Source organism: Calonectris borealis, chromosome 6 (assembly GCF_964195595.1).
Source record: "Calonectris borealis chromosome 6, bCalBor7.hap1.2, whole genome shotgun sequence".
In the NCBI taxonomy this organism is placed as follows: domain Eukaryota; kingdom Metazoa; phylum Chordata; class Aves; order Procellariiformes; family Procellariidae; genus Calonectris; species Calonectris borealis.
The window spans coordinates 16,934,499-16,957,421 of record NC_134317.1 but is presented as its reverse complement, the minus strand read 5'-3'; the positions used below and the strand labels follow the sequence as shown (position 1 = coordinate 16,957,421).

Here is a 22,923-nt window from a genome sequence, read left to right as displayed (position 1 = left end):
GAGGGTCTATATAATCCTAGCTACAAAGCAAGGAGGGAAAACTTTAAGAGAGCAAGGGGGTATACAGGTAATGCCTCCAAGCCCTATCCCTCTTATACTAGCACAGTTATGGGTAGACTCACCAGTGGGGAATGATGCTGGAGATGTATGATGCAGAAGCAAGGCTGTTCTGCTGGTGGAGCTCCAGTCTTTATTTATTTACTTGCTTTTTCCAAGAAGAGTCTCATTTCTTGCTGCCTGCATATCTAGAGACTGCCCTTTAATCCTCTGCTTTATTGTGCACTGTGAATTAAATACCGCAGGAGTACAAGAGCCCTTAAGGGCACAACATCCATTTTGCTGTAGCTGTCCACAGCCAGCTGAGTTTACAGGAGTGCTTTTGTTTATGGTTTATCTATTGCCTGAGCAAGGATTTCTCTGGGTTTTATTTTACCTATTTTTGCTATTATTTCTTGTTTTGTTTTTTTTTGTCCCAGTTTTAAGGCAGGTGTAAAGTGCTAGTCTGGGCAGGGCAGAAGAAAGTTGTGGTGGTTGGTAGCTCCTATGCTTACAGCTGAAAACACTGCAGCATTTCTAGAGCGATAATGCTGCTGTGTGCGGTTCCTGGGGTCAGCCCTGCTCCTCTGTCACAGATGGCATCCTGCAGACGGGATGTTGTTTTCCCATTACAAATAAACCATGTGGGAGTGCTGAACAAAAAGAAATTTCCTGTCCCTTCAGCTCCTTAATCTTGCCGGTCTTTCCTCATTTGGGGCCTTACCAGCTTAGCCCTATAGGGCCCAGCCCATGTATTGCAGAGGAACATGAGGGTGGGCAGAGGACATGAATGAAGATGGCTGCCCTGGGATGAAGGTAGCATCTCGCAGAGAAACTGGCATCTACCTGGCAGCCGTAAAAGCTCCCCCAATGCTCCTACAATATACCGTCCCCAGCTCCCACAGCTCCCCAAGCCCAATGACAGGCAGTCCTACCTGTCCTCTCAATTCATCCCACTGGATAAAGTGTTCCTCCTTCCCCAGCTACAAATGCTGTGTATGTGGGATGGACTGCTCCTGCTCCCGAGAGGAATCCATAGCTATCCTGCCGCATACTTGTGTTACATGAACTCATGACATGCTGCAGTATCACTTGGACACTGGAAATTGTCTCTTGCCGTATAGCTCAGCAGCATCCTGCAAAATCACAGTGCTGCCTGGAGGAGGCTGTCATGCCAAGCACTCCCATCAGTAATAAAAGAGCTGCCTCCTTTCCCGAGCTCCCCACGCTCAGCCCCATCATGGCAGGGGATGAGGTCTGCCGTGATCGCTCACCTGGTGGAACAGCAACTGTGGGGACCCTCTGAGATGCCGGTGTGCTGGGTCCATCTCTCACCCGGCAGGGCTCTTGCTGAGTCCGGGGGCAGGTGTTAATGGCTGCAGAGAGCTTGGGGCATAGTGTAACCAGCCGCCCAGATGGGATCTGCTGCTCCCGTTGCACTGCCAGATGGAACAGAGGAGGCAGGGAAGGAGAAGGGGTCTCGCTGCCTTTGCGGGGGATCCTGGCCCATCTGGGGCTGAGGAAGCTTTGAGGCAGAGCTGTCCTTGAACCCCAGCTTGCATGAGAGGAGACAAGCCATAATAAACACAAGGTTTGCCTGTTAGTCAACAGTCAAAGGCTTGGGGGCCAGCCTGTTTGTGCTGTTAATGACCCGAAATGGAAGAGTCCATACCTCCATAAAATACCTCCCCAAGACGGCTGGGAGCAGCTTTTCTGCATGCACTGGTGGGGGCTCTGCCCAGGCCATGGAGGTCTCACTCCAGTTTTGCTGGAGTTGTGGCCCTTGCGGCCTGAGGAGAGCCAAGCGTGGCACATACATCGCTGTGAAAGCCGCCTGCCAGTGGAGTCCCATTACAGCGAATATACTTAAAGGGCGATGGGCAGAAGAAGGAGTGTTTCGTCTTCCCCAGACCCGTGGGCTCTATGTCAGCACATGGCATCCAGTGATCAACAGCACTCAACAGGGTCCAGCCATGCAGCCATCCCAGTTCTGCCGAGCCAAAACACAGCCCAGATTCGTACATATTTAATCAGTTCTTTAGATATTAAAAAATGTGCACAGAGAATGATTGATAAGAAAATGCCTGATTATAATCAGCTAATTATTTTTTTCCATGTGCTAAGCATTCACTCGAGCTCTAGTCATTATGAATACACTTTCAGTTTATGCTATATGTTATTCAATGCTGGACATTTCTAAGCTTGCACACCCTTGTACAGTTCCAGCATTATTCAGAGCAGACCTTTGCTAGATGTCTTGTGGACTAGAGACACCCTGCTCACTGGTCCAGTGTCGTGGAACTACCTGAAATGTCTAAAAGACAGCACCAGAGGTCTCAGGTCATCCATTACCTGGACTTCTCCTGTAAGCAAGATAGACTGATTGAAACATTTTGGGGACAAAATTTATATTTTGGAAAGCAGGGGTAACAGTTATGAAGGAGTCTATACTTCCTATTTGATTCACCAGAAAGCAAAGAATCCCTGAAAATCTGAATGTAGCAGTAGTTTGTATGAAAAGTGACTGCGATGAAAGCATTCCTGAGCTGAAGAAAAGTATGATGTGAGGATAATGGACTCTAGAAAAGCAGCGGCAGCAGCCTCAGGGGACCAGAGCAGGGAGTGTCTCTTGGGAAGAGAATCTGAAGGATAAAAGAGCTGCGAACAGCTCACGGCTGCCAAAAGGGATGATACTAAAGGCACAGCAGCAAACTGTGCCTGTGCAGGGGAAAGCTCAGAAGCGTGGGAAGAGAGCACTGAGGCTGCATCAGGAACTCTTTGAGGACCCAAAATCAGAACCTGCAATCACACAAAAGGCAGAAAGAAGAGCCCGCAACTAATGAAAAGTGTCTAGAAACCAACAGGCATGGGGAGCTGTCAGAGCTGAACCCCAGGATGACCATCCAGAGATACAAAAGGCAACAAGAAATGGGTCATAAGCATATGTAAAGTAAGAAGAAGAACAAGGCAAGTCTAAGAGCTTAAATAATATTTGATACAAAAAGGGCCAAAGAGTTAAATGTTGCCTCTGTTTCAGTCTTCAAAACTTAACTTAAATAATTTTAATGAGGAGAAAGGAGCGCAGGGCAGAATCAGAAAACAACAGACTCAAAAATATTCAAACGAGTTAGCTCTGTCCTTGTCAGCATGTCCTAATGAACTTCAGAGGAAGCCGCAGGAGCGGTCTGACCCATTTCATCATCAGGAACTTGGGGAGGATGGAGAAGGTGCCAGACAGCTGGGGAAATGCAAGCAGGGTACCTAGCTTTAAATATAATCTCTATCATTAAAGAAGGTAGGAACTGAGGATCAAGGAAATGAAGGGCAAATCAGCTTAACTGATTCATAGAAAGATATTAGAGTAATTTTTTAACTAATCAATTGATGAGCACAAGAGTATAACCGTATCTAATTTGGGAGGGTAATTGTCCTAGTGGCTAAGGAGGAAGCAGTCAGTTTGATATGCCGTGACTTGGGCAATGCTTTTGGTGCTTTGCCTTAAGATTCTCCTAAACAAACCAGAGAACTGTGGTCTAGATTAAATAACTATAATGCAGGTGTACAGCCAATGGAAAAACTGCTTTCTCAGTAGTTGTCAGTGGTGTGCTGTAAACTGGAAACATGTTTCTAGTAGGACTGTTTTGGACTCTGCTCTCTTCAACATTTTTATTAATGACTTAGATAATGAAATAGGAAGTGCTGTTACAAAATTCACAGATGACACCAAGCTTGGAAAGGCTGCAAGCACTTCTGAGAATCAGATCAGCATTTGAAATTATCTCGGCAAATTGGAGAAATCAACAAGATGGAATTCACTAAAGAGAAGTGCAAAGCACTACCCTTAGGAAGGAGAAATCAGAATCCCAAACACAAGCTGGACCAGGCAGTCACACTGCCAAAGACAGCGATTCTGTGACGTACCACTTTATTTCATCAGGGTATCGAAAGAAAGGTGGGGTGTACAGCGCTGATTCTGCACCTCTCTGCTCTGGGGGCTGCACCCTCCTAGGGATTTCACTTGCAGAAAAAGGGGGGCGAAATGAAGAAGTTCTGGAGATGATGAACAGGAGTGAGGAGAGAGAGGGCATTACCTGATTCCCCACATGGTCAACTCTGATGTTCACACCTCCCCTCCCAAATCAGCCCAAGTGCAGAGTCCCACTGGTGCCACGACATTACTTTAAATTATGAATCTACCTCTCCCCACTGCCTCGTTCACCCTCTTCCCCATTACCTGCAGAGCACAGCTCTGCAGCCTTGAGTCTTGGCCGCTGGAGGGTTTAAAGGTGCTAGGTTGTTTAAAGAACTTGTCATATTCAGCTGGAACTGACCCTGCCACAATGTTGAGGGATGCCAGATACTACGTGCCCCTTTCCCAGCCCCTATTTGCAGGAAAAGATCCCTCTGGCTCTCTTTTCTCAGTTTACCACCAAGGACTATCTCGCATCATGGATGAGGGATAAAGCACAGAGGATTGCACTGAAAAGCAGCATGGATTGGAAGGGCCCAGTGGGAGCTCGGTAACTCATCTCCCACGTCCTGTGAGGTACTTGTGAAGTTGGGCTGAGGCAGAGATTCATGGTTATTTCTAAAGCACTTTTTGGAATGGAGCGATCTCATGGGGACTATAAGAATTTGGGAAGTGCCAGGGCAGCCTAACTTGAGGAAATGCAGAGCGCAGAGCAAAAGGCAGTACACTTTGCTGTACTACACTAGAAACCTCTGGTTAGGGAACACAAAAGAGCCAAAAGAGCCCATCTGTGGCTAGGTATGGCCCCTGCAGTGTGCAGAGCCCATCAGGGAAACATCACTCTCCTGGCTTTGTTTTTACACCCTTCCTTGTTCTGTTGGCCCCTGCTGGAGGCAGGATGCTGTGATAGACAGAGCCTTGTCTGAACCAGTACAGCCACTTTTCTGCTCTTAGGTTAAGATAAAAGGCGGCTAAGGATGGAGCATATACGCAAAGAGATGAGTGAGGGCTCAGCTGCTGGAGCTTTGGAGACAAAAGTGGGGGAATCTGAGATTGCCACAATAGATTAAAGAATTCACAGAAAGGGATAGAAGGCTTTGTGTATGCAATGATGTCAATGGAGGGAAAGCCCGGCAATGAAAGTGTTGTCTCCCAGGAGGATTACTTTGCCTTGGCCTCAGCCACCGCTGCGGTGGATGCAAACATTAAGCTTTGATCACAGCTGCCATAATCTTCCCCTGACACCCAGAATGAAAACAACAGAAGCAGGCTAAAGCATGGCAGCTGTCTGGCTGAGGTGAAACTCATTTGGAAAGGAAACCGAAGCGGGGAAGTGCTGCTGAAGGTGGGAACAAGAGGTGACAGCTCAGGTGGCAGGACAGGGACTTTACAAGAAGCAGGACAGAGTAACTGGCTGGAATGGACTGATTTTTCCTCCTGTAGATAATGTGAGTGACAGCGCAGGGGTGATGTACCACTCACTGTCAGCAGAAGCCTTGTTTTGGTGGTTTCTTTACTGGCAAACAGGAGAAACAGTTCCTGCCCCGAGAATTTACCTGTCTTTTTCAAGAAAATGCATGGCAAGTGTTGGAATAAGAGGAAGGTTAATTAGAGGCTGAAAGTCCTGGTGAAAAGATCATTTGGTGGCAGAGGCTGACAATGTGCAGAAGGTGACTGCTTGTCATTTCTGGGAAACGGCTGCTCCAAAGTTGCCTTAAATTGGAGGCTCACAACCGCTCTGGTTAATCGCCCAGGATGGTGGTGCGCCAGCTGATCCTCCCCATATGGAGGCACAAACGCAGTTGTCCTTGTTACATCTGGATTTTGTCCATGTTCTTCCAACAGCCCTTCTAGCCATTAGGAGGACCTCTGTCTTGACTACTCTTGCCACAGGCCCACTGATGGCAATGCACCTCTGTCCCGACTAATCCCAAGAGACAAAGGGCCACCTGCACACAGCCCATATGTGTCCACCCTCAGCACCAAGAACATTTCCTTGCACAGAGGCTGCCCACATGCATCATGATGTGGCGTGGGCAGGTATTGCAAGGCTCAGAGAAATCCTGCAGTGACATGAGCCTTACCTCTGGGCCATGATACTCACCCTTGGTCATGCTCCCTTTTCTAACACTGGCATTTTAAGAATCCAGAAGCTCAGGGTTAGCTGCGGCAATCAGTAGAACATGGAAATTAAACTGCTTTTACCAGTGCTAGCTCTGTTGCCGACTGCATCTTGATCATCTGGAGAAGAAACAGTCCAGTTATTCTTGCTCTGGGATGAAAATGAGAGTGAGGGTTGGGGGTAAATGGAAGAGGTAAGTTTTTCCCCAGAGTCAGCAGTTGTCAGCTTGCTCTCCCAGATGCTGTGGGCATGCACTGATTGGGTATGCGACTGCACCGACACAACCCTTGCCTAGCCAACCTGTACTGATGTTGCTTACCTGTTGCTTTAAATCCAGTCTGGAACCAGGCTCAGTGCTCTTTGGGGCTGGGTCACTTACCGTGATAGTTTTGCATAAGAGCAGTGGTTAGGTGCTGGGTACTCTCCCAGGTATAATAAATGAAAGGAAGCGTAAGATACCAGTGTAAGCAATGTGTACAGTTTTGGTATAACCTATTGCCAAGGTATCGTTGTGTTTGCCTGTGCTGTGAAGCACAAAGCAGCTTCTCAGCTCTGGGAAGTAATCCCTGCACCCAGGATGATCACTAGTCCCTCCTGCCTGGACTCTACAGAGCTCCACAGGGCTGACCATGATCTGAACCTCTGCATGGACTCAGCAATAACAAAGCCACAAGAGAAACAGCAAAAGAGGCTAATATATGGAGAGAGTGAACACAGTGAAAAGAGATCAATATGGTTTCCTGTACATACTGTTCCAGATTCAGCATGTGTTAATTCAGAGCACTGCACTGGGTTAGCCCTACCAGCTTAGCTCAGAGATACTATGTCTTGTCCTGGGAACAGCACAGCCACATCAATGTGGCAATGCAAGCAGAGGCATTAGAAATTATTTTTGTAGACTTTGCTGTCAGGTTAATGACCCCATCACATAATATGGGCTTTCTCCAGCTCCAGAGCCATCTGGGAAATCTTTTCATGGCACAAGCCAGCGCAAGTAGAAATGTCTAAGAATATAAGAATGGCCAAGGCTCCAACTAGCCAGCTGCCCTGTTGCCATCAATGGTCACAAACAGACATAAGAGTGAAATAAGAACAAGTCAAGTGTATATTATAGTTCCCTTGTATACTTCTTCCAGCATTCAACAATCTTCAGCTCAAGGAATTTCTTCTGATGCTGGTCCAACCAGGTCTCTACATGAGAAGATGGGAATGAGAACAGCACATCTTAAGTGCCCACGTTCCGTTGGAGTTTCATTTCACCAACACCACAAACAAGGGATTTCATGGACAAGGCAACAATCTGGACCAAAACATTTTGCATGAAACTCACAGAGATTTTCCTTCTGAAAAGGATGGTTTTCACAGAGGATCCATTGAGAACAGATTTTGTGAAGTAGAAGAGGCGAGATAAGCTTAGAGGAGTGGAAAAGGACCAGGCCACTACCAGAATCCATCTGAAATTCTCATATCGACATTTCTGCATTGAAAAGAGAGAAGTGCACAAAGAGAGGAGTTCACACCAACCTGCTACCTTCCCCACACACACAGGATTTGGCTTATGGAATAATTGTTTCTAGCTGAACACTTCTAGTTGAATACAGTTCTTCCTGAAGGATTTCCCACTTAAGTCTGCCCTTTAATTGGAAAGTTTCACCTCTGTAAACAAGAATGATCCTCAAGGGAGGGGTGTTTCTGGAAGGGGACGCACAGACCTGAACATAGCAATTCCAATCCTAATTTATCTCAGGCAGACAAAATTTGTTTCGATGTGAGCATTAAGTGTCCTGCAGCTTCATATAAACTGATGGACTCTTGCTTACTCTTGGCATTTCCTCTTGCAAATGAATCACAGTTGCTTCCGCCTCCCTGCCCACCCCTCCACTTGGTTCCTTTTTAATTTTACAGCTTCCTGAGCTTGACACCGGGAAATCGATAAGTAATTTAGAGCCCAGTAAATATAGACGAAAACAAGTTATTTTGTACTTTTATAAATATTTGGAAACCAAAATTATCTAAGAAAACAGGTGCTCAGTTGACTTAGCAACCCATCCATCAGCATCACACAGTTAATTGCATAAGATCATAAACATTTATAATTAGAAGGCAAACAAACAAGAATTTTATAAACAGCCCTCTTGAATCAGGCTGCGCATTAAATATTTGTGATAAGGTAATTAAGAATAGATTTACAATCCTGGCTCAGTGTTTAATACTTCGGAGAATGGATTTGATTCTATGGAGAATGTTCTACAGCCAAGGAGAAAACATTTGATTTCGGCTCTTTTATCCAAGGCTTAAAGTGGTCTCAGAGAAACATTGGCTCTGTCATTGATCGGAGTGGAATTTCCTTCATTACAGATCAGACAGCTCATTTAAATATATGTCTAATGTCCCTTGTCATGGGCTGATCCACTTCAGGCCTGCTTCAAAGCTCTGTCTCCTTGGCTGGATCTGCAGGCTTTCCCTAAGTCCTGCTTTTTATGGTTGATGCTTTGATCAGAAGATGTCAGAATTCTCAACCGTGTTTCAAAGTAGGGAGGAAAAAACACATTTTTCTATTATGGTGTTTGGTTATGAAAAGCTGGCATCACTACAGGGTTACAGCTGTGCAATCTCACTGGTCTATGGGAACCAGAGTAAAGAACTCTCCTGTACTGTAGTGCCCAATGCCATTCCCTGACCCAAAATAGGCAGATTTGAATACTTAAACTATCTAATGTGATTACTTCTACAGCCAGTAAGCAGGCTCAGCACCCCATTACGAATGTGAGAGTCCACCTGAAGCTATTCTGTGATGAAGTCAGCAGGGCTTCTAGGTACGCTTAAAACTAAAGAAACTCAATCTGCACTGAAGCTAGAGTTTAAACTCTGTAAAATCAGATGCAGACCTTAAGAAACCAGGTAGCTGCATCTCATCAGTGAGTAACGGAGAGGTCAGCCCTAAGGGTAGGATGACCTTCAGATATTTTGTTTTTTTGATATACACAGATTTACTCCAATAATTACCTGTCATCAGAAACTAGAACAGTCTGGAAAAGCTGGGTGGCGGGTAAAGCCCTAGCATTTGATTCATCAGGGATAGCAGTAAACCACTTTATGGTCAAGGTAACCTTCTCGTTTAGGTATGATTTTGCTTCTTATTTCTTCTGGATCTTTTGTTCTTTGCTCTTTGTATTAATGTGCTTGCAACAGGTAGGCAAGGGAGCTGCTCTTCCGAGAAATGGTTCTGATAATCTTGATCCTGACCAAGAAAGGTGAAGCCATCGTTATTAAGAACAATGAAACTATCCATGTGCTAACTCACCCAGTACGTGTCCTACCTGCTGGTCTGGCTTCACTTATATGGGGCACAAAGGCACCTTCCTAACAGACATAGCGTTACAAAAAAAAGACTCAGACCCCCCTCATTCTGCATAGATCCCACCCTCTAGCAAAGCTTGTTAATTATATTACCGTATGTCAACTAAGCCAGTCTACAGGAGATGTTGCACCTTCTTCCAGCCTCAGTGGATAAGAACACCACAGTGTTGCAGTCACTGCTGGTCCTAGAGCTTTCAAAAGGTCTAGCCAAAGCCTGGCAGCTTGAATAATAACTCAAGTACTGTCATTGTCTAAATAACTTCTAACATTATCTAATCTTTCAGTCCTCTTGCAAGGGTGGGAAGGATGACAGAGACCTGAGCTAACTCGGAGGTGAGCTAACTCGGTGGAAGGCCCTGAGCTGCTCAGTCTCTTTCAGATGCAGAGACCATTAGAAGTCACTTGTCCTACAGCCCAGTGCCATCCCACCGACATCAGCTCTGGTATATGCGGATGGGTAGCGGGACACATGCATTACGCGCATACTCAGCGCACACACGGTGTAAGCTCCTCTGCCCTTTCTTTCAGGCGTGTTGTTTTCCCCCTTGGAAGGGAGCAGTGACGTACGACGAGGTACCTGCTCTGCAGATGAGCAAAACTTTGCCTAGGATGACAAACCATTTATAGGTATAGACAGACCCTTTTTTCGCTCGATTGCCGCCTCTGGTCTCCATATGCGTGTGTCTCTGCTGCTGTGCGTGTGGGGAGAGGCTCGGGCTGTGCACACACATGAGGCTGGTGCAGCAGACGTCACCGGCACGTCAGATGCAGTCACACCCCCTCCAAACACATGTCGTTAGCAGGGTGAATCATGCCTATGCAGCATGCAAAACCAGTCCAGTGATAGATAAACCTCGGGCGTTTATTGGTAAACAGATGCTGTTTTGCTCTAAGAGCATAACTCACTGTGCTGCATTTACGATCCATTTATTGATTGCTGAGATAAAGCTGTAATCCTTTTAATTCAGGGGAAAAGGGATCCAGCAGAGCAGGAGTACCAGCGCTCTGCCACTCGGTAACTAAAATCCATGATTTATTATTGAATAAGCCCTGGCTGAGGGAGAGCGGAGCTAACCAGCTAGCTGGGGGCAGGATGCTGGGGTAGGTTTATGGTTCTTTCTAAAGTTTTGTTTCTGTTTTATGTTTATTTCTTTCCCCCTTCCCTCCAGGTCTAATAATACACGAAGGGCCCTCGGTTTACCGGATTTTTAAACGGTGGCAGGCGGTCAATCAGCAGTGGAAAGTGCTGAACTATGACAAAACAAAGGACATGGAGGAACAAAAAACAGGGACCAGGACAAATCAGCGCCCCTCCTCCCAAACCACCCACTCGTCCTCCACTGGTGGTACAGCCACTAACTCCGCTCCAGCCGACAGCGGGGCACGGGCTGCCGGCCATGCCACAGGCACCCTCTCTGACCACCACTGTGCTTATACCATCCTGCATATACTCAGCCACCTGAGGCCTCACGAACAGAGGAGTCAGTCTAGTAGTAACAGAGAGCTCGTCATGAGGGTCACGACGGTCTGAGACGAGGAATTCAGGAGGCCTTAACACGAAGCGGAGGAGACAAAGAACTCATAAAGCAGAGGAGCATGGTGTGCCTTTTTCTTTCTTGTTCCTTTTTTTCTTTTTTTTTTTTTTTCCCCCCTCCTCTTCTTTTCTTTTTCGATAACTGCACAAGATATAAGAGGCGGCACCTGGCCAGCTGAGGAAAAAAGCAGGTGGAGGGAGAGCTGCACACTCATGCTAAAGAGGTTAATGTTTTCCAGCCAGTTTAAAAAAAAAAAAAAAAAAAAAAAAGAAAAAAAAAACCAACACCACAAATCACAAAAAAAACCCAACAAAACAAGTGCAATACAGACTACAAACTGAGTAGGCAGAGTTCTGGGGAAGCAGAGGAACAGACGGTTTAGCATGTCTTACAAATCCTATTACCTGGAATAGGTAATGCTCTGTACACGCCCCTCGTACACACACGCACGCGCACACAAACACACACACACACACAGAGTGTGAGATTTATAAAAACAAGGAAGGGAACTAAATATTTGGAGTATTTTTATTTTTCAGACTGTGATTAACCAGGGCTATGAGTCGTTTTGTATCATGAGTCACTCCGGAGCCTTGTTCGATTTACCATAGGATACCTGACGTGAAATGGCTGGGGATTTTTCAGTATTGATTTACAGAAAGAAAGATTGAATCATCCCACCAAGAAAATCTAACAAAACCCAGGCATACCCAAATTTCAGCAAAACAAAAAAACTGTTTTTTTCATAATGTTCCTGTCAAAGGGTTTGTGAGGGTGGAATTGGGAGGGGGGGAGGGCGCTCCATGACCTTTATTCGACATATAGGCATTTTTGGCAGATTTTGTACTAATGCTCCACAGGTGTTTCAAGCACAAGTACTGGTGTGATTTATGCCTTCATAACCCCCAATCCAGCATCCGAATCTTGCCACTCACACGCATCATTTCCCACGCAGACATTCCAGGTTAATTTCCTTCCATTTTACTCCAGTCACAAGAAGCCGACCCATCTCGCTGGGTTTCTGCTACCTTGCTGATTCAGACACTCACGCATTAGAGTTGTACATCTTTTTTTTGGTGTCTGTATCCCTGCTGCTCAATTTGCAACAGTCTCACTCAGTCTTGTAGGCTGAGCCTTTCGCCATCCAGTCTGTTAGTTTATTACAGAGTCTATTCCGTTCAATCATTCAAGAGAGAGTTAGTCTGAAGAGGGAGCACAGTTGCTGATTGAATATGTAATACTTCTAATAACTCTCCTTCTCTGGGATATATCCTCGAAGGTACCAGTTGCTCTTCAGGAACATTCTCTTTCAATGCACAATGGCGGAATCATTTGTGGATATTAAAGGGACACTGTCAAGTACTTTTTAAATAGTTTTTAGGGTTTGGGCTTTTTTTACTCTCCATTGTTTGTAATATTCTCTTACAAGCTTGAAAATAAAATTTCTTTCCCTACCGATTTTGTCCTTTTCCATTTGGGCATGTACCGTTCTCTCCACTCACCCCCTTCCTTTCACCATCCCTGTCCTTCTCCTCCCCAGCTTTCTTCTGCGACAGGAGGAAATCCATGTTACTGATTTCCTGCTGACCGTCCTCGCTCTGAGGAGGGTATGTCCCAGCTCCACGGGGTTGAGCTGTTTTGCCAGTGCAACTGCCACAAAGGAAATGAGAGCAGGAACCCTAAAAATACGGAGATTAGCTACTTAAGGAGCAACAGCTCAGCAATCCCAAAACAATGAGCCCGTAGTGATCTAGCCTGCACTCAGCTCCCCCAAAAATTAAGATAAGGACTTCAGCCAAACTGCATCCATTTAACAGCAGTGCTGAGCAACATTGCACAATGGCTGTGTCCAGCTGCCCTCTGTCATCGTACCAGCACCTCTCGCAGCTTCTATTGGAGCCAGGGCAAACACGAGCCACCAGCTCCTTTGGCAGCTAGGCGGTCGTGGGTCAGGGGTTTCTGGACTGGGGAAGGTGTCAAACTTCAGCCTCCAGGTTTGAACACACCAGCCATTCTGCAACATTGAAGATGGAGTTTAGCATCTTAAGGCAGGTCGTATTTTTCACCTTGATTACTTGACAGTGTCCCTTTGAATATCAGAATGCAGCAGAACAGGTACTTCTCTGGCAGAGAATGTGGGAGGTGAAACACCGGCCAAGAAAGCTGACTTACTGGGGACCCATGTGAAACAGCATGGTTTCTGAGGCCACTGTACCTCTATGCGACCAATCTTACTATCTACCAAAGAGTGCTTTTGGCAGAGGGGAGGGAAGGGATGTTGGTGGGTGGAGGGAGAGGGAAGGGGCAATTCCAATCGTCTCTAAAAGCAGCTACCCTAGAATGAAGGTGTTGCAACGAATGGTCTCTGGAAGAACCACTTCTGATCCACAGTAGAGAGAAACCTGGCCAAAGCAAGCAAACACAGCAGCCTCTCGCCCCCATGCCTGTCCTGGAAGCTGTCCTCATTCCAAGAGATGAGTAATTATGGTGGTTTTGGGAAGGGGGGAGCATACACAGACTAAGGGACAGCTGTCAGACATGATGTTGTTTCCCTCCCTGCCCTCCGCTCATTTAATATGGAGAAATCAAATTCCTTTAATTTGGCTAACGGCTAGAAGTTTATGAGGTCAGAAGCACAACTTGCCATGAGAGAGTGGTGTGATCTAGTAATCTGAGCACACAGGACTCTGCATACTCTCACTCCAGCTCTGCCACCGACTCTGTAGCCTTGGGCTGTTTGGCTCAGTCCCCCCTCCACGCAAAGGGGGAATAACAATACGTACCTACCTCACAGGGGTGTTGTGAGAATCCACGTTGGTAAAGCCTGTTGAAGTGCTAAGTCTACCACCGGTAGTCACGAAGCGCGTGGTGGGGGTGAGCAGCGCTGCCCTTTTGCTGGTTACAGTCCGAATCACTCAGCGGGAGTCCCATCGGCCCTCTCCTGCTTGGAGATCCTCCTTGATCCGAAGCGGAGGGTGTCGTCCGAGTGCCCTCTCCTCCATTGCATGACATTTTAAGCGGCTGTGAGGTGCAGGGTAGTGACAGACATGAAGTCCTACTTGACCAGGGATTTGCTACAACGTTTTCTATATCTGTGGGGTTTGTTGGTTTGGTTTTTCCATATATTGTGCTTAGAAATAAACTTTCCACTTAGGGCTGGCGGTTCGGGGTCTCTTCTGTTGCATGGCAATGTATACAAGTCTTATTGTCTGTCTTACTGTGCAAATGATCCCGCAGCCCGATTTCAGAGATGGGTATATCTTATGCCTTTTCATAGCGGCATAAGACTCAAAAGCCTGTCTAGACTGTTTAATATTTAAACACCACTATGAACTTGTCAATTGTATGTGTTCTGTGCAATACGAAGCATGTCATTAGCTGGCTTGATGGGCAGAGGGGCTAAAGGAAGGTCAAAACTTGTTCAAAGAGCTTCATACATGTGCCAGCATGGAGCCGAAGGGCTGCCACCAGCAAAGCAAACTCGGGGAAGCCATTGGAAACTGTTTGCAGAACAGTTTACTCCAGAACAAGGTACTTCTGAGTTTATGAGCTTCTAGGCTACCAGCCTGAGAGAACAAGTGCAAATTTAGTGTGGGGTTTGGGGTTTTGGATTCTCTTTTTCTTTCTTCCCCAAAGTATTGATGGCAGAAATACTGATGAGGGTCTCTTCCTTCCATAGCACAGTTCTCTCATCTCCCACAACCTCCTTGTGCCATCCCCTTTGTGCTACTATGCAGGACTTTAAAAGGTGCAAATGGAGACAGTACGCTCCTGAGACATGCGGAATACGTTGCGTATTGGGGGATTCTAGCAGACAGAAGAGATGGGGCAGAGCTATGCTACAGAAGGCATCTCTTCTTCCCCACATCTTTTCTCTAGTCTTGTCTGCTGGGTTGCTGAAGAGGCATTCTCTGTATTTTGTTACAAAGCAGTCAGATCAGCTTCCACCGACAAACAAAGCTTGCAGAGTTTGGCAGCTGTTTCTCCCAGTGGAGAAAATTCCAGGTCCTATCACTGTGGAGACCCCTCAGTTCTCGGGCTTTGTGGTCCTCCAACACTGTTTGGGGGTGGTCAATGTGGACAACTGTGTTCAGCCATTGTCAGAAACCGTGTGTGTATGGTCCTGCTCATTCTTGTGATTTCTGCTAGTCCCCTGATTTTCTGTCAGTTTTGACAGGTCTTTCTGGTAATGCTCTTCTGGTTATGCTCTTCAGAGGTGTTTTGCTCTGTGTCAGCTGCCAGTGCTACTCTTGCCTACTGAAACATCAGTGCTGGCCTCCAGCTTCCACAGTTCTTCCATTCTTGCCATCCAGTCTCTTAGTAAATACTCACTGCCAAGTTCAGACCCTCCTCCCCTGTGCCTGCAATGGCTCAAACACATGCACTAACCCAAGGGTCATCAGAGAACACAGGGATCGTTAAGAGTCTGTGTCAATAGTCAGACTCCATAACCATCAGTCAGTCCTCTTTGATATACATTCACTTTGCCGATCTCAGTGCCTGCTGTTAATTGGTTGCCCCAAAAAAACCATAATGCTAGCAAAACCCATATACCCCGCTAACACTTGGTTTCCAATTTCAAATGTCAGAAGTCATGGACTGTTTTTCAAGTAAATCAGGTGTGTTCCCTGTTGTGGTTTCCCAAGCAAGGTGCTGAAGAGGTCCATGTCTTGCCTTACCATGATGAGTGATGCAAGGAAAGAGCAAGTCAGCAGCACAGATTTGAGTCAAGAGAGGCATCGGCTGTCCACTATGTTTTTACTCGGGGAGACAGGAAAATACTACTCACGTCTGCCAGGTCCCTGACCCTTCTCAAAGCCCTTGTATCTGGCAGCAGTAAAACGTCAGAGCCAATGCCTGTAGATGGAGGACAATTCTGAAGACATTTCAGTTCTGAAGACCATTCCCGGCCCACGTGTGGTGGTCAATCATTCAAGCCTCTTCTCTTTGTTTTCCTCAAGAGGAAAAAAATTATTTTGACTAAGCAAAGTACTGCTACTCTTCAGTGTAGGAGGAGGCTGCACCGTTAGCACTTCCAAACTGCGGTTCGTCCACCAGGACTCCTGCACATCTCCTTGTGAGAACTCATGGCCAGAAGACCTATTCCCTCCTCTTACTATTATATGTCCATCAAGCACTTGGAGGAAAATAGTCAGCAGTGCAATTGCCTTAGTGACTACTGGCTAGTCACTATCCTAGCCTCCCCTCCACTATTCACCTCACCTGTGACTGCTCCTTCTCGTTCCTGAGGCAACAGATTCCTCATCCCCTCTGTCTTCCCTAGACTCCAGCCCTGAAGATCTCCTGAGCAGACAGAGGATTCCTCCCAGACTAGTTTTAGGGTCTTCTACATCCTTCATGTATCCAGACAGGCAAATTCATTTCACTGATAGACAATGACATATTTGAATCCTGGGAGGAGAAACAAGTGTAGGAGCTTATTGCATTGACCTTCACCTCTCCTTCCATGTTGAGGGAGATATAGTGAAAACATCAATTGGTTTCCATACAACAGCAATGAGCTGATGGCCCTAGGAACATTTCCCTCAATAATGCAAGTCTGACATGCTGCAGTTACTGAAGGCAGTCTTTGATCTCACATCTATCACGTTGGATACAAGGAGAACAGAATCTGACACTTCTGTGCTGTTTACACAAACATTAAAAACTATCTTAGTTCATTATTCAAATTACCTCCAGGTCAGTGGGTGAATTTCTCCTTCGATGAAAGAATGATGTTTTCTCTTCCAGAACTGGAATTGCAAGATAAAATATCTGTACACATATACATATATATTTATAAATGTTATCCTGAAAACATAAAGAAAAGAAAAAAAATCCAAATAAACCTGAAAGAATACTTAACGGCATTTTGTAAGTCTTGACAGGAGCTAGGGAGTTGCTGTGTGGAAAGTACGATGTATGATTTGACTTCAGGCAAAGAGAAGACAGAAGAGGGAAATGCTTTTATGTGACCTCTGGCCTGTCTCTGGTTCATGCTCGTTATTGTATAGCATTTAATTAATGCCAAAGTATGTGGAAAACAGGCGCTTAGCTCCAGCAGCAGGAAACAGACTGAAGACCCCTCAAATTTATCTGAGCCATACTCAAACAAGCACAATGATGCAAAAGCACAAACACCTGCCATCACAACTGTTTGACAAGAGATGGATTTCTTAACAGGGACAAGGACTCAGAGAGAAATTCTTTTCCAAGCCACATTGACAGTATTGTTCCCAGCTTGTTTACTTCCTATTATTAACCCCTTTTTTTCCCAAGCATCTTAGGAAAAAAAAGAAAAGGAAAAAAAAAAAAAAGGATTCTGATACCCAGGACTTAAAGAATTAAATAACAGTAGAGAAGAGGTACTAAGGGGAGATGCTTCTTTATATGTTATGTTATGCATCAAGATGTGCTTTACCAAACAGAATTAGGACATCACATTCAGTTCCCTGCTTGCTCAAAGAAAGTCTGAATGATTGAGTCTGCTTATAATCAAGAAGCCTTCCTAGAGCTTAGCCTTCTACAGGGGACCACAGCTTCCCTCTGGATGGGATAGCCAGCATCAGGCAGAGATGTTTTGCCTCCAGTCGCGCCCCTCTATGGCAGGATGACAACCTGTTGGTAGCAGGTTGTTAGCAAGTCACTGTTGGGCAGTGGAAGCATCTATCAGCTTATGTAAATTTTGATATCAATAATCACAAGAATTGCACATGCCCAGTGTGCCCCCGCAAGTAACCTATCTCATCCTTTCACAGTTCAAGTTGGTGACAGAGCTACTCTGCTCTTTGCTCTTCATTACGAGACAGCTTTCCTTTAAAATCCAGCCTGCCACACTTCTCTGGAAGTTTTTCCACTGCACATCACAGAGGTGGTTCAGTCCTTTTTCCTAGAAGGATGACTTCTACCCAACCTACCTGATCTTCCCACCTAGAGACACAAAAAGTGATGTTCTCTGAACAGCTGATCTCAGTACCTATGTTCTTATGAGATTGTATTCCCCCTTTCACTCACTACTCCATAATCTTCACTTTCCCTTGGAAAGGGGTGATTCACTGCTACCAAATGGTAGAGCATCTCTCTGAGATGGGAATGTGGACAGCCCTTCTACTCCTTGCTAACACACCTTGCTAACAGGCACACAAACCTTCCTCCCATCCCTCTAGACTGGTGTGGCCAGCAGAACCCTTTTTCATGGAGTTTAGCTTCTTGATCCAGAAGAACAAATGCTTTCAAGCATCTCCTTCACTGCTATCAAGCTGTGGGATGATAGCACGGGGAATATTTTGTTTCTTAGCCTCAGGGTAACTAGAGTGGATGATACACCTGAGCCAAAAACACGGTGAGGACAAAGCACTTGTATTTTAGATGGTGGTAAAACCAGGTGAGGTCTGCCCTGATGAGAGGGGAGCAAGAATCTTTGTCAGGTTTATATGGTAGCAAAACAAAATGGCCTTGTCCCTCATGTTTCTAGCTCATACACATCAGCTCTGCATTATAAACAAACCCTCTGTAGGCAATGCAGGCCAGGCTTGGGGAGGAAATCTTCCTCATTCCAGAAGCACAACCAGCCCATAGCTATGCATCAATCCCTTCAGGACTTTTGTCCCAGAGAGGCTGAGAGTGAGAAGGGAGGTAGCTATTGGGGATGGCAAGAACACTTCCCCGGATCTTCATCCCCAGGAGGTAGAGTGCCCAGCAGGCTAATTCTGCATCTCCTCATGTGAGTCCCCTTTGAAATCACTCCCAAGGACTAAGGACTGATCTTTCACTACTGCAGGGTCTGCCCAGGAGAGGAACCAGTGTCTCTGCATGGATCTCCAAGGTCTGTTGGTAGGGTCCTGAGTCGGGCCTGGAAGAAATCACTATGTCCACTGAGGGATGAGATGAGTCAATGGCGTGTCCATGCAGAAATACTCTGAGACTTCTACAGAGATGTCTGTGGGTTTGGGAGGGGGGTGGTTTTGTTCAGGGCGAGAAGCATGGGGAAGGGAAGGCTACAATGTAAGAAACAATCAGCGACAAGGGAGGGGTTGACTAAGAGGAATGACCATGTCGACTGTGTTACTGTCCCGTCATTCTCCTGAACCCAGAATGGAAACTTCCAAGTGCTCTTCAAGAGCTTACGTTTATTAGAAAACTATTCCTGGGTGTTCGAGGTTGTTTTCTAATGAAAATATACATAATAAAAAAAGCAAATGAATGACTCTTGTTAATCTTTTCCTCTCCTTCTCTGTTAACCTGTAACACACACTGTGAAACTTACCTCCTTCCTTGTTTGTTTACTGCCATTCCTGGTCAATAAAATCTCCTTCTTTCTGGTCACGATCCATGCAGGGCCTTATACAGTAAGCTTTCATCTTCTGCCTACTCATCAGAGGTCAAGACTTCACATAAGAGATTTGAAAAAAACTGTCTTAGCATACATAATACAATGTGTTAGCACTTTGAATTATCATTTGTTTATGGCATTAAACAGCAAAAATCCTTTACCAAACATCACTATAAGGTTCATGTGTAGAGCCTTCCCAAAGTGCAAGGGAGAAGCTCGAGGTAAGCATGGTAAGAACAGGCAAGCACTGAAAAATGCTGCTATTTTCAAAGTACCCACTCTGGTGTCCTAGGTCGTTCCCAGGAAAAATACAGAGCTGCCCTCGACGGTAAGCACCTCCTGTCTAAGCAGTACTGGAGTCAGCCCTTACTCCAGGGCTTTATCTTCTACAAATTACTGTGTGAACTTCAGGACGCAGGGAATGCTCGGAGCAAGCATGCACAGAGAAAGTCAGGGCGATGGAAACAACCACCAATGCCATGGTAGGAAGGTGTTGGTAAAGAGCTGGGCTAAATCTGCAGGTCCTCTCCTGAATGCTAGGCACATGACAGCAAGCTGTAACCTACAACATTTTTTGAGGCTGCCCCTTGTTTCTTGTGGTGCCCGCTGAATGCCCAGAGCATCACTTTTTTAGGTGATGTGCCCAGAAGCCCAGTGCAACCAGCTGCACACCCCTCCTGTCTCAGGAGGAAAGCAGGGGCAGTGTGTCACCAGCCAGACACAGGGCTCACAAAAGACGGTCTCAAGAAGCTCTGAAGACTCTTCTTCTGCTGAAGGGTCTCAGAACTTTCCCATGGTTGCACGTGTGAGGATCCCGCCCTGGAGATTCAGGCAGAGTCTGTTCCTCATCCTTCCCCTGAAAACCAGATAAGTCCTTTTCTTCTCTCTCTCTTTTTTTTTAAAATATAGGTCTATTCCAATAAGTCTATGGAAATACACAGAGAGACAGAGAGGGAGAAGGGAAGAAATGGAGAAAAATAAATGGGCAGGTCAAGGAGCTGCTTGGAAAGAAACAGCTGTGCTAATCAGAAATGGAGGACAAAAAACAAGGGGAAGGGATAGTGGGAGCAGGGGCTGGGGGCAGAAGATAGGTAGCAGGGATAGGACTGGCAGGGAGACGTGGCGTGAAGAGGCTGGTGGCAACTATTGATTACTGCAGCAATAACACCGATGGTTTGGAGAAAAGAGGGCAAGACAGGCCCTAGAGGATCCTCAGGGAAAGGAGGAAGGAGCCATGAAACGCTGGCAGACCAGACTTCACAGAGTCCTCTCCAACCTGCCTTTCTATGTGCCCAGGACCCAAACTGGGTCTTTCGCATACTGCAGTCTGACAAACAATCCTCTTGTAGGATTATATCCCCCAATTAACAAAAAGCTGCATCACCCAGGCTAGGCAAACACAAATTACTGCACATATAATCTTAACTGTAACTCAGTTATTCTTCACAAAAAGTATTATTCCTAACTCAAGAAGGCCTCCAAGGGTTTGTTTTATTTTGTGCACACATGTGCTCAAAACCATAATGTGCCCTGCACCTGCTCAGACCAAAAGTAATTTCCTACACCAGCCAGCCAGGGCTCTGCTGAATTGCAGCAGCTATTACACACTGTGGTCTTTGCCAGCTCAGTGGGTTTCAGGAGAACGGGGATGCTGAAACACTGGGTTGCTCTAGAGAGATAGAAGGTTGTCTGTAAAACAAGCAGGTTTGAGTGATACTGCAGCCTGGATTCCCTCACACACAGACAGGAGTGTTGCCAAAACATGGGGATCTGAGCTCAAGCTGCAAAATTCACAGCAGAATTGCAAAAATCACAGGCTTGAGAGTAAAAACTATTTCAGGCAAGGTGTAGCAGGAAAAGGTTTTAACCACTGGGAACGTGAAATTATTTTGGATTAGAAACAGGTGAAAATTTCAAAACCTAACCTACAATGAATGTAGGTGTGTCTGCATGGGGAATATACTTACCTGAATCTTAAAGGGAAAATAATTCGTTTTAAGAATTTCAAACAGCAAACAGTGGTGTCTCCCATCCAGAAGTTACTGGTGACTTCCAGAAGCGATACAACAGCCGTCCGCCCAATGTCCAGAGGATGCCAATCCCTAAGGAAGATGGCTAACAACTGTCTGCAATTACACTGATAACATTCCCAATGTAATATAGGTCTATCAGACAACTGGTTTATTAATTTTGAACGAGACCACCGAAGGGCCTGACATAAACCTGGCTGAAATCAGCAGGATGTTTCCTCAGACTTCAGTGGGCACACAGGGTCAGGACTGTGCCCTTGGAGCATTTTGTGCTCCCAGCTCCTCAGTACTCGCATCTTCTGGTTTTACAACACAGAGCCAAAAGCACAGGAGAGCAGCGAGTGGAGCACCTCTGCGAGGACAACAGAGTCAGTCTCACTGCAGGATTTGCAAAAGCCACATTTTTACCATCCACCACCAAAAAAACCTCATCTCCCAATGAATTAATAGCCATTAATTTTAAAGCACCGGCTTTGCAACGAAGTTTGCGTGAATCTGCACACCTATGTCCAGTCATGCTTACGGGTGTAAATATATGCCTGTGTGAGATAGCACTCAAACTGCTATGGGCGCCTACAAAATCAGTGCAAGGCAAGCCTGGGGATGCGCACCAGCTACACTGATGTCTCCTGATGTGCATGGTCTTACTGCCCGATAAACTGGCATCAGCCAAAGTGGAAATGTAGTTAGTTACCTTGCATCTGCAGGGGAAAACAGCCTGTTCACAGGCAGTTATGGTAGATTAGCTGCTAATTGCGAGTTCATTACCAAGATCAGTTACTCACATACCTGTAAACAAGGCCTAATGTCCACAAAAATAGCCAACAGTAGCCCCCTGCATCTGGGCAAGACACAGTCAGAGAGTTGCACATCTTACAAAGAATGATTAAAGTATTCCCCTCCCTCTCATTTTGAATTTAGCTGGGAGCGAGAAGCACTGATTACTTAATGTAAACAATGCCCTGGTTATTTAATGCACCAAATAACAACAGACATCCATAAACTCATTTATTTTATATTTTTTTAAATGCCCACAGCCTTCTTTAGTCTGTGAATGCTGTGAACTTTATTGTGTCACTAAAGCCTTATTGAACTTTGGAGCAGTCTCAGGTGAGAGCATAATGGACCATTTTCAAGGCTATAAGCAGAGTAAAGGGAGGCTGAATCATTTCACGAGGTTCCTACCTCCACATACAATCCATGTGTTTGTCCTTTCCCTTCAGGTAAAGTTTCATGGTGGTGAAAGATGCCAGATCTGGAGTTGTTTCTGTTCACAGCACACGGAGTGGCCCTGGAAGCTACGTCTGTCCTCAATCTCCAGTAACCACCTCTATGAGTTGAGCAGTGCTTAAGGCCGTATATTTCAACCTGCCTATGTAGGTATTTAATGTAGGCGTCTACAGCTACAGCTCACCCAACTTAATACATCTAAAGGCCACTTGTCAAATTCTAAGCTGCCTTTGTAATCATCAGAGAAAAATAGGTACCTCCTAGGAATTATTCATCCCAATTGTATTCGGCACCAAACTGCCTACACA

The 22,923-nt window shown here is 45.8% G+C and overlaps 1 protein-coding gene and 1 long non-coding RNA gene across 2 annotated transcripts in view; one reads left to right on the top strand and one right to left on the bottom strand.

Annotated features, from left to right (window-relative positions):
• Positions 1-11,267, top strand: part of MARCHF4 (membrane associated ring-CH-type finger 4) — a 107,723-nt gene extending 96,456 nt beyond the window's left edge. The window contains exon 4 of the mRNA XM_075152938.1: positions 10,658-11,267. Within this exon, the coding sequence (XP_075009039.1) occupies positions 10,658-11,019 (362 nt within the window). The 3' untranslated portion in view covers positions 11,020-11,267. The remainder of the gene's footprint in view (positions 1-10,657) is intronic.
• Positions 11,268-12,473: 1,206 nt separating this feature from the next.
• LOC142083484 (uncharacterized) lies at positions 12,474-22,354 on the bottom strand. The gene is made up of 6 exons (XR_012674066.1): positions 21,323-22,354; positions 19,290-20,211; positions 16,718-18,875; positions 16,247-16,435; positions 13,811-15,978; positions 12,474-12,702 (listed from the first exon to the last, which is right to left on the bottom strand). It is a non-coding gene; the product is annotated as an uncharacterized LOC142083484 (long non-coding RNA).
• Between the last annotated feature and the right edge of the window lie 569 nt (positions 22,355-22,923).